The sequence below is a fragment of the Channa argus genome, chromosome 7, assembly GCF_033026475.1.
Source record: "Channa argus isolate prfri chromosome 7, Channa argus male v1.0, whole genome shotgun sequence".
Lineage (NCBI taxonomy): Eukaryota > Metazoa > Chordata > Actinopteri > Anabantiformes > Channidae > Channa > Channa argus.
In genome coordinates this window covers 5,722,549-5,733,228 of record NC_090203.1, presented here as the reverse complement: position 1 = coordinate 5,733,228, position 10,680 = coordinate 5,722,549, and the positions used below count along the sequence as shown (strand labels likewise).

The following is a 10,680-nucleotide window of genomic DNA, read 5'->3' as shown; positions in this document are numbered from 1 at the left end:
ACATTGGAGGCTGCTGTATGATAATATAGTGTAGGGAAAACAGTAGTAATATTGTCTTTACAGAAAAAGTTATTATTGTAAAATACTAATGCATCAATTAATCTCACTAACCATTAATTTAAAAAATTAATTGTACTTATTACTATTATTATAGTATACTATTTTATGTTAAAGAACATTAGCATATGTTGGACAAAAGAAGAAGTTTTTAAATTACCTTGAAATACCTTTCCCAAATACTGCAGCCACTTCTTTGTCTTCTAACCAGAAAAAAACTACAACTATAAATCATTTGCAAACACAACACATACACACACACAATAAACAAACTGTGAATGAGTTTAATTGAAAAGATTTATTCCATTCATTACCTTGGTTTACAACACGATTTTAAATTCGTGACACTAACCACCCAAAAATGCTCAATGGAAACACAAATAATATAACACATGAGAGCGACATACACACCCTGTACACCAGTATTTTCTTACAGTAAATATGGGGAATGTTTTGATCAGACAATAAAATAAAGACATTTATTAAACTATAAACAATAGAGAAACAAAGAAGAAACACACATATCATAGTTGTTTACAACAACGTACAAAACCTGTCAGTGGTTTACAGGGGTGAAGAATCTTTCTGCAGTGTCTGTGACATAGTTGTGTTCTAAGTAGTGTCAGTGTTTAAAATCTCTTCAAAAGACAAAACGCCCCAAACTCCCAAAAGAAAAATTGGCAAAAATGATTGCTGTATAGAATTATTTCTATAAAAGTACGTTTTGAGTGGATACAAGTTCGTGTTGCACCAACACCTGTCAAGATGTGACACAACTCACAGTATCCAGTCCACAGGTTGCCATCGCTACACCTCTGCCTGTTCATGGCAGAGTGAAACGGAGCAGCTGTAGTGAAAATAACAGTCACCCGCTATTTGGACAAAGAAATGTTTGCCAGGAGGAGCCTGGAGAGGATGGATGGGTCATTAAAGCAGAGTTTTAAACCAGTGTGAAACCACTGCTTGTTGTATATGTTTGGATCCAGTTTTTCTAAAGGCTTTAATTTACACATCCTCAACAGGGTGAGGTGACTTTATATCACTACCGGCAAAACATAATCTCTTTATGACAGCTCGATTCGTTTAAATGTGGAAAGTTCCCACCATGTCCTGCAGTGACTAAGTGTCCACATTGTTTCTAACAAGGAAGTACAGTCATAGAGCTTTTAGTATCAGAACCTGTCAGCTTTGATAAAGCTAGATTTTAAATTCTCCAACTCTTATAAGTTAAACAGACGCTAGAATATAGTACAAACACAAGGGATGATCATTTGTTTAACAGTAGGAAACATGCAAAGAACAGCTTTGTGGGATCAAGGTTACTGTCACAAAATCTTGTAGATTCACCAAACATTTTTAGAAATGTTTCCTGTGGGAAGACTATCAGACAAAGCTAATTAAGGCACATACGGTGTAAAAGGCTTAGAAGCCAGGCAGCAATGGACTCTGTGATTATCTGTGCAAACAACATACAAGGAGAGACTTTTGAGATTTCTTTAAGAACATCTAAAACTTCAAGCAGAATGCACGCAGACGTAGAAGTTTTTGTGCTCCTGCCAGTAGTGGAGCTCTTCGCTGAAGCTCCAGGAGCAGGCCAGGTCTTTGCTGGTCTTCACCGTGTGGACCACGCATTGACCGGGCAACTTGTCAAACAGGAGCTCTGCTACACTCACCACCGAGAGTTTCTTCTGACTTTGGATCAGCTGCTCGATGTTGTTCTTATCCACTGGCTCAGGCGAGGAGCTGTAGGACACCCAGACGTTAAGTTTCTCATCTGATGCGGCGACCTGGAAACGATTTTTCCCTGTCGAGCAGTGGTAATCCTTCTTGTTAGCGAACAAGCCTGAAGGAGACCTGAACACACGCACGGACCAGCCCACCCAGTCGTACTTCTTTTTTAGTTGCTCTATGATAGCATCAGCTAATTGCTGGCTGGTTAAATCTGACTGGTCTCTCACCAGTCGACGGGAATCCAGCTCGGCCTGTTTGGGAAAGCTGATGATGCAGTCCTCAATCACATTATTCATTTTAGCCTGGACAACCTTCATCTTCTCACTCCAGTCTTTCAGAAGCACCTCCTCCTCATCATATCCCTTCAGAGCAGCATGGCCCATCAGCGCGATGAGCCCGATGCAGAAGAGCTTCTTCAGCCTAGCGCAGAAGTCCTCCATTGGCCGGCGACTTTTCTCCTCATAGTTAAGTGTGATCTCGAGCACAGATTCCCCAGAGAAGTTCTCCCCCGTCACAGCATTGTAGAGGGTGATAAGGTTCTTGTCACCTCCTGTCTTGGCAAAATGCTCCAAGAAAAGCTTCTTCTTGACGTCCCTGAACTTGGGTTTGGCGTTAAGGATGTCCATGTACTTCCTGAACTGGTTAGTGATGTTCTCTTCCACTGAGAAATACGCAGCATCTGCGCCGCTTTTCTTGATCTCCTCGTTGATGCGCTGAATCTCCTCGGACACCACCTCCAGACGCTCTCGCACCTTCTGAAACTGTTCCTTCATGAACGCAGCCTCTTTGCTCTCAACATTGTCAAGAGCTAGTTTAACAATGGGAGCTGCAATGGAGAATACGGGGAAGAGGTCACCAGCAATACTGGCCACAAGTTCAGCTCCCTGCTCAAACACTTCCATCACGTTCTCCACCATATCCTTCTTATCTGCTACAAGCTTCTGTAGCTGGTTTGCCATCTTTGCTCAGACTTCTTCTAACGAGAGAAAAACATAGTTAGACAAAAATTGGTGCAGTTTAAGGAAGTCAATCACTTTTAAGAGCTTTAAACAATCTAAGCTGAAAACAAGGACCAACAATTAGGCAGAAATGATCCACTTCAAACATCAGCACTTTGTAGATTTGCTTACAGTTCGGTACTAGCGTGGTTGGACTGTGGCCTCCTCTGTGGCTCCTCTTGCAACACAGCAAAGACTGATAAGGAAAGAGAGAGACGGTGAAGTGAGCTCCAGGGCTGGCTGCTGGACACACCCAGTGAGCAATGAGTCAACTTTGCAAAGCGATTTCAGCACATATGGAAGACTGGTAGGGGTTGAATGGGGCTGTTTGTATGTTGGTTAAAATGCTCTGCAAAAACAAGGCACCAGATACTACAGTACCTAAAGTTAACATGGAGGTGTACTGCCTGGATTCAAACCAGGACAACTAGTTTACCATTTAAGCCATATGAAAAATAGACAAAAACAGACCAATTGACAGCATATACAGCATATAATAAATCATGTGAACAAGCACTTAAATTATCGTTTCTCTTGTCTCCACTATTCTGAAGATCAATAAGCAACTTAATTATAATTCAAGCAACAGTTTGCCTGCCAACACCCTGTACAGATTACAAATGAACATGTGTCACCCTGTTTCAATTATTTAAGCTAAGCTAACCACCAGGCTTTGCAACGTTTTAGTTTTATTGTCTTAAGTGGGGAAATTAGTTTTGCTGTAGCTTCATGTTTAATGTTGCCTGCAGATCTTCTCATCTGTCTGCAAAGGGAGTGCATAATCACATTTACCAAAATGCCAAACTATTCAGGGTAACAGGACAGCAGAACCATTTCCATGGCAACTGAGCACATTACATATGCAGAATAGGTGGACTGAAAAACATCCTTGTGTTATGTCTGTAAATAAGTCTGTTACATGTTGTTTTCATTGAAGTGAACATAGCAATACACATGATTAAAAAGCAAAATGATTGCCATGCTCTGATTCCGCTTTAAACAAGGAGCTTACCGGATCTGGAAAAATGTAATCAATTGCAAACAACTCCCCCAAAGGCCAGGAACCAGAGAAATTTAGCTGGCTGTAGGAGCAGACCTGTCTGGGCATGTTCAGACATGTCCTTCGCAAATCTGGAAATGTGTAATTGTTATGGTGGTATATTTACTGACCCAGCTCTGAGTTGGCGCAGCTTGCCTTAATAGAGATTTCTGGCTCTCGTGTCCAGTTTTTCTTAAGCTGGGGCTGAAGAAGAAGCAGCAGTGCTGTTTCTCCCTCAGCCCATCCAGTCAATAATGGCGCAGCAAGCGTGGGAAGTGATTAGGTGGAAGAGGTTAAACTTGCTGGGCTAGAGTGTGTTTTCCCGTGAAACTCAGCAAGTTACCACGGCAACAAGACAATGGAAAAGAATCTGTCAGCTCGTTCGTCTGTCTGCTGAGGTGTGCTCTGTCCCAAAGGGGGTTTATCTAACTAGACTGCAGAAGGTTTCAGTGAGAATATAGCATCCTTTCCTCAAGTTGGTGCATCATTCAGCTTTGCAGCTGCCTGATCCATCTGCAGGCATTCACAGATGATATGGACACAGATCTGAATAAAGATGTCTGGTCTCGTGTCTCCTAAATTAAGAGCAGAGTTTGACATGCTGGGAAGTATACGTATTGGTTTTCTCAGCAAAACGTAGGTGAGAACTCTCTACAGTGAATATGAAATTGTTGGCAGGGGCCAGTTAGATACATTACATTAAATTAATTAATCGGGTTTGTTTATTCTGTAAAAAAACAAATGTGCAATAACTGTAAATTGTTTTACTTTTTAGCAAATGCATTATAAATAAAACATGTTTATTCGCGAATTTCAAGGCCACAGTCTAACTGAGAACGAAACACATCAGAGCACAGGAAATTCCAGCAGCCTGTTAAAGCATTTACAGTTACAGTATTTGATTTGGCCATTGTGTGATGCCTGTTTTCCACTGATGCTCTCTCTCTCTCTCTTTCTCTGGGTCCCATGGGGTTGTGTAACTGGTGTCTGAGTGCATGTAAAGCACCTTCGAACAGTAAATTTGAACAAAAACACACTTCAAGAAATCACATTTTCAGGCACAAGGAGCTGCTGCAGCTCACATAACAGGGATGTGAATGTCAGACTATAGACAAGCTGACAGGTCTACTTTTCACTCATATTTAATAAAGGGCTGTACATACATGTACATGGAGACTTTGAGATACTTTAAAGGATTATTTCCATGTTATGGTACTCTAGATCTACTGCTCCTCACTGCAGAGGGAATCATAGTACTTTTAACAATAGCCTACACTATATTTATAGTATTACTCATATTACAGATTAGGACATTACGTAAGAGTTACACTGAACAAACAGTGTTTTCTGCAACAGCTTTACTTTAGCTATTTTACGTTGACGATGATGTTAACACATTGGTACTTTGGTGCCTTGTAATATCACAGTAAGAAATGTTGATGATGATGAATATTTCTTCAACCATACCAGCACAGGAAACGTGCTAAGTAGTTTCTTTCACTTCTGGTTTTGGTTTAGGGAGAACATGCATATTAATGCTATTGACCATCCCACTGCCTCCCTCATAATGAAAAACGTCTGCTTGTGGCTAAAAAAAAAAAAAGACATGTTGCCATTCTAATGACTTGTTCAGTTCAAATTATGTCATCGAGTGACTCCAACAGCAGAGATTGTTCGGTTGACTTCCTCTTACAAATCACAGATGTATTATCTTATTATATTATTTTATCCAAAACATAGAGACATTATTTAAATCAGGTATCATGTGCATGTATTCCTCATACTAGAACCATGGAAAGGAAGTTGAAAACTGGTCAAGTTGCCCTTTTAACTATTTAAATGTACAGTGTAACATCAGGGAAATGCTGCTCTGTGCGTGTAAAAGAAAGGCTTTGAGAGGTTTTCTTTTATAATAAGGGCCAGGGATCCATGTAAACACAAAGATGCCCAAGCCCTCCCTCCCTCCCTCCCTCCCACAGCCATGTCTGACCACGGAGAGAAAAACTAAACGCTTTGTTAATGCGCCCTCTTAATGGAAAACGGATCGATCAGTCCGTGTACAAGGGCTCTAATAGGATCATTTCAATACCGAGGGACATAGAGTCAAACAAACATGGCAGGTTAGCGGCCACCGATTAGGTTCTTGCCACGTACTTGTAGAAAGCAAGTGGATTGCGCCTTGAAAAAGTTTGACACTTCCTGGAAAAAGTTAAGCGGCAGCACCGCTGCTGGTAACCAACGCCCATCAGAAGTAGAAACGTTTGGTTTCAACCGTATTAATTCTGCAGATGCATCTAATCGCCCACTTTACTTCAGCACATGTAGCTGCGTTAACAGAATATGTCATCGTGTCTGACACTTAAAAAAAAAAAAACGCTGCAAAACGATGAGTAAAAGAGGAAAAGTGCTCGATTATGTCACGAGCGTCTGCAACAAAGTCGATGACGTTTTGCTGATCACTTCCCATTAACGTGATCTATCGCCAACATGCTGGTAACCTAAATATGGATGTATGACCACCAAGAAACGTTTTGATCAGATATGGACTCACCTTAAAAGAGTTTGAGGAATAAATACACTAACTTCCACGCTGTTTGCCTTCCTATTGGTCATGTGGCTCTCGTGTTACGGAGCAGAGGCACACCCAGACAGAGATATTATAAAAAAAAAAAAAAAAAAAATTGGGTGGTGGAAGAAAAAGTTGTGAGCATAATAGGTTGCTGCTGCAGCCATGTTCTTACAGAGTAGCCTCCACCCATTTGATAAACAATATCATGTTACTGAAACACTGCAACTGTTGCAGAAGATTATATGAATTTGTTCAGAGTGACTGTAAAATACAGTTATTCGCGAAGTGCTATAGTGGTTTAAACTCAAAAGCTCCTTATAAATTATGGAGTAATGATGACCAATGATGACAAAGCGTTCGTTTTTTTTTTTTTTTTTGTTGTTTATTACAAATCAAAGTAAACTATACATAAGTATCTTGAAGATTGTGCACTGAGAATTTTAGAAATGTGTCCTGCAGCAGCATATTTAATGCACCACAAGCAGCGTGAATATTTAAATGAACTTTTCTTGACAGATTCTAGGAGTGGGTGATATGAATAAAGTACGAATTGATTTGCATTGCGGTCATATAGATTGTTCATAAATTGGACAAAACAATCTTAATCCCAGTGATCACCTGTTGACCAAATCACGAAACCGTCACATCCCAAAGCAGTCCTGCTAATTAATTTCATCGATGCCCAAAGTACTTCTAAAACATCCAGAGATACTCATGGATTCATGGTACCTTACAAAACATGAACACACACAGCTAAGTCTCTGGCAGATAACGGACTAACACTGCCACACCGCCCACCCCTAGTCACATCCAGTGGGGACTGAATCATTATATCTTTTGGTACATTGAACTGAAGCTGGCATGAAGATTTATGGCTCTGAAATTTCTAGAACACCCTGGAGCTGCATATATATATATTGTATTTATAGGAATAACAATAACTAAGGAAAGAATCACATACCAAAACCTAGATAGAGCAGATTATGCATAGACACAGACAATATTTATGAATAACTCTGGATATGGAGATACGTTCAGGTTCTCCAGAAGAAACATTCATGAATCTAGTTTTCCGGTAGCTTGATTCTTCCTTTATGCAGCCACAGTTTATGTTTTTCTTTGAGCCTACTCGGGGTGGATACACAGGTAGGCTCGTTTGTGTTTCCCATAGTAGTAACAATCCTCACTGAAGTTGTTCGTCTCCACCACCTCCTTGTAATGGCTGACAGCATGGACCAAGCAGTTGGGGAAGCTCTTGTTCAAAGCCAGAGCTACTGCCATCATGTTCCCCTTTAGCTTCTGCTGCTCGATCTGCTCTTGGATCTGACTCTTGTTGATAGGCTTGGGGTTGACACAGAAAGAAATCACCACTTTGATCTTGTTTTTGGTCAAAATGTCAAACCAGTTGGCTCCTCCACTTCCGTGGTACTTCTTTCCTGCCAGCCAGTTGAAAAAGAAAATGCGCTCCCTGTCGCTGAAGGCCCTGATGGACCAGTTCACCCAGTCGTATTTCTTAACAAGGGAATCCAGAAGAGATTTGGTGAAGTCGTGCACCACAGTGCCGGGATTCTCCTGAAGCAAATGCTCCATGTCTAGCTTGGCTTGTTGTGCAAAGTTCTGCGTACAGTCATCCACAGCTGCTTTCATTAGTTTCTCCACGTCCTCCATCCGTGTCTGCCACTTCTTCACCATCTCCTCACCGATCGCTCCTTCCTTGAGAGAAGCGTGGCCCATGACAGCAATAATACCCACCACAAAAAGCTTTTTCAGGCGGGCACAGAAGTCCTCAACCGCCCGTCTGCTTCTCTTTTCTGTGGCGACTACTATTTCCAGCATAGGGTCTCCTGAGGTGTTTTCCCCAGTGACTGCGTTGTAGAGGGCGTCCAAGTTCAAGTCGCTTTCCGTGTTCTCGTAATGGCTAAGGAACTTCTCCATCTTCTTTTCCCTGAACTTTGGCTTGGCGTTGACAAACTCCTGGAACTTTTCATACTGGCTGATCATCTGCGCCTCTCGATCAAAGTTCTGCTTGTTCATCGACGTCTTCTGCAGCTCCAGGGCAATTTGATCAACCTCATCCTGGATTCCCTCGAGCTTCTCGTTGACCCGTTCAAATTGTTGAGTCAGGTAGCGCGCCTCTTTACCTTCCGGGTTGCTCAGTAGCTCAGCCGAAGCCATGAACACGGCCTCCAGCACGGGGTGAAGCTGGCCCACAGTGGCAGCGAGCACCTCGGACGCTTGCCCCATGATCTCCACGCCCTTCTCGATCTTGTCCCTGTTCTGCACGAGCCAATCTGCCACACTGTTCATCTTTGTACTATGTATTTCTCACTATCTAATCTAATTTGTTTTCCACAGGCAGATATTTTGCTGGTGCCTGAAAAGAAGAAGAAACACGAGACCCTTGTAAAGTTCGTTCCAACGTGATTTTATGACATTTCAGAAAGAAACTATTGCACAGCTTTTTTTTTCTTTTTTTTTTGTTAGACTTGGAAAGCAATATGTAATCAGCTGACATGAAGTCGTATTTTTTTCTCACACGACATTTTCCTGACAAACAGAACTCCACCATACAGCAGGTCATGTCAGCACATGCAGGCATCCAGTTTCATACCACTCCCTCAGAGCCTCGGTTTATGACAGGGCCTCGCTGTCAAGCCTTGGTGGCATTGATGTATGTCAAAAAAGCTCATGAAAGTACACAGATGAGGCACATTTACATGGGAGTTCCGAACAAATATCAAACATGGGATGTGTACTCATGAGTTATGAAGTGAGGTATTGTGCAATGTTGAAGTACCGGCCCTTTGGGATACCTTTTTTTTTTACTACTGTAACAATAGCCAAGACCCAAAGCAAATACAGATGTTCACAAAATGGGAAAAAGTGAGATTTACTTTAGAAATGATAGTTTACGATGTAAAATTCTCAAGAGAGATGACCTAAGTAATTTCTCACTCACTGGAGCCAATGGATTCAGTTTAGAAAAAGGCACACCCAGGTCTGAGAGAAGAAATCCCCACCACTGCACTTGTTCAATAGCGCAATCACACGTCTCTCCTAATTACAGCCTTAATGTAATTAAAACCAATAGTACACAAGTACAGTTTTTTGAGACACTGATAGTTAAAAAAATGGGTTTGTATGATTAACCACATAACACAGGTTGAATAATAATTGCTGCAGAGATGAGATCAGTGGTTTCATTTTACAGCCTTTCATATCACTCCACTAATTAATTTTATCTATTCACATGATGTAAGAGATTTTGATTTTACATTGTTGTGTGAACCAGCTGATAAAAATAACAAAAAGTAGATAATTCAAAAATGTCACTTGTAATTGCACACTCCACTTACATTTACTTATAATAAAGGGGAAAATGGTATTAAAAGAAAAATACTCACTGATTAATGATCTTGCTTGGAAACAATATTCCCTTTTAAAAACCAAAAACCAAAAAGTTTCTCTTCTATTAACATCAAAAACGAAAATGTCTCTGTGAAACCAATAAAGGCGAGTCCCACACAGCCGTTGATCAAACACCAGTCTCCCCTTTCTGTCTTATCTGCTGTGCTACAGAGCTTTAATGGAAACCACATACGCAAGTCTTTAGCAAGACCACATCCCCCAACAGACTCATCTCTACTTCTGGCACGTCACATGAATTTGGACTGTTTTTAAAAGACAAAACATTAACTTTTAAGGAAATAGAGGAAAGTCCAGTTCCTCTAAACGTTTAACCAAAGTCAGCTTTAATAATATTGAGAAAAGTGGACAGACAAAACAAAAAAATTGAGTCTTTCCCTCTTTCTTTCTTTCCTCTTTATTTTTTATACTATATAACTTAAATGACTGTAAAATGATGAAGATGCTGAGTGAATAATTAGAGGGGGAAAAAAAGGAGAAATAGAAGAAAAGCACAAGAACTCACCTTTTTTTTGCTAAACCTTTTTTTTTGCTAAATATCCAGTGGGCTAGAGTCCAGTTATCCAGTAGTCCAGCTGTGCCTGTGAGCACCAGCCTCTTTGGGATGTATATATAGACTCTCTCTCACTCTCTCCCAGTATCTGTCTGCGTCTCTCTCTCTCTCTCTCTCTTGTCACTCCCCCTTTGGAACTACTCCATCCCGTTCCAGCATTCCTCAAAAACCCACTGAGAGAGGCCGGCACTGACAGAGATAACATCCCGTAAACACTCTCCATGCAGGGACACCATACCTTCTGGGAAAATAGAAACGTAGACCGGTTTCTTTAGAGTGAGTGTGTGTGTGTGTGTGTGTGTGTGTC

General features: G+C 41.1%; 2 protein-coding genes across 8 annotated transcripts; both read right to left on the bottom strand.

The window, feature by feature from the left end:
* Positions 1–336: 336 nt before the first annotated feature.
* rpz4 (rapunzel 4) lies at positions 337–10,455 on the bottom strand. 7 transcript variants are annotated; one of them, XM_067510327.1, is made up of 3 exons: positions 10,326–10,455; positions 2,919–2,982; positions 337–2,764 (listed from the first exon to the last, which is right to left on the bottom strand). In XM_067510327.1, exon 3 carries the CDS (start codon positions 2,745–2,747, stop codon positions 1,572–1,574), a length of 1,176 nt encoding a protein of 391 aa, XP_067366428.1. In that variant the 5' UTR covers positions 2,748–2,764; positions 2,919–2,982; positions 10,326–10,455; the 3' UTR covers positions 337–1,571. The 7 variants fall into 7 exon arrangements, with proteins under 7 accessions (XP_067366428.1, XP_067366430.1, XP_067366426.1 ...); XM_067510329.1 differs by having other exon boundaries at positions 337–2,761; XM_067510325.1 differs by lacking the exon at positions 10,326–10,455 and adding an exon at positions 6,377–6,500.
* On the bottom strand, positions 6,755–10,071 carry rpz5 (rapunzel 5). Its single transcript, XM_067510324.1, has 2 exons — positions 9,799–10,071; positions 6,755–8,768 (listed from the first exon to the last, which is right to left on the bottom strand). Exon 2 carries the CDS (start codon positions 8,699–8,701, stop codon positions 7,520–7,522), a length of 1,182 nt encoding a protein of 393 aa, XP_067366425.1. The 5' UTR covers positions 8,702–8,768; positions 9,799–10,071; the 3' UTR covers positions 6,755–7,519.
* Positions 10,456–10,680: the final 225 nt, after the last annotated feature.

What these genes read in the sequence shown, in the direction of transcription:
- rpz4 (XM_067510327.1), bottom strand. Translation starts at nt 2,747, where the DNA reads ATGGCAAACCAGCTACAGAAGCTTGTAGCAGATAAGAAGGATATGGTG.
- rpz5 (XM_067510324.1), bottom strand. Translation starts at nt 8,701, where the DNA reads ATGAACAGTGTGGCAGATTGGCTCGTGCAGAACAGGGACAAGATCGAG.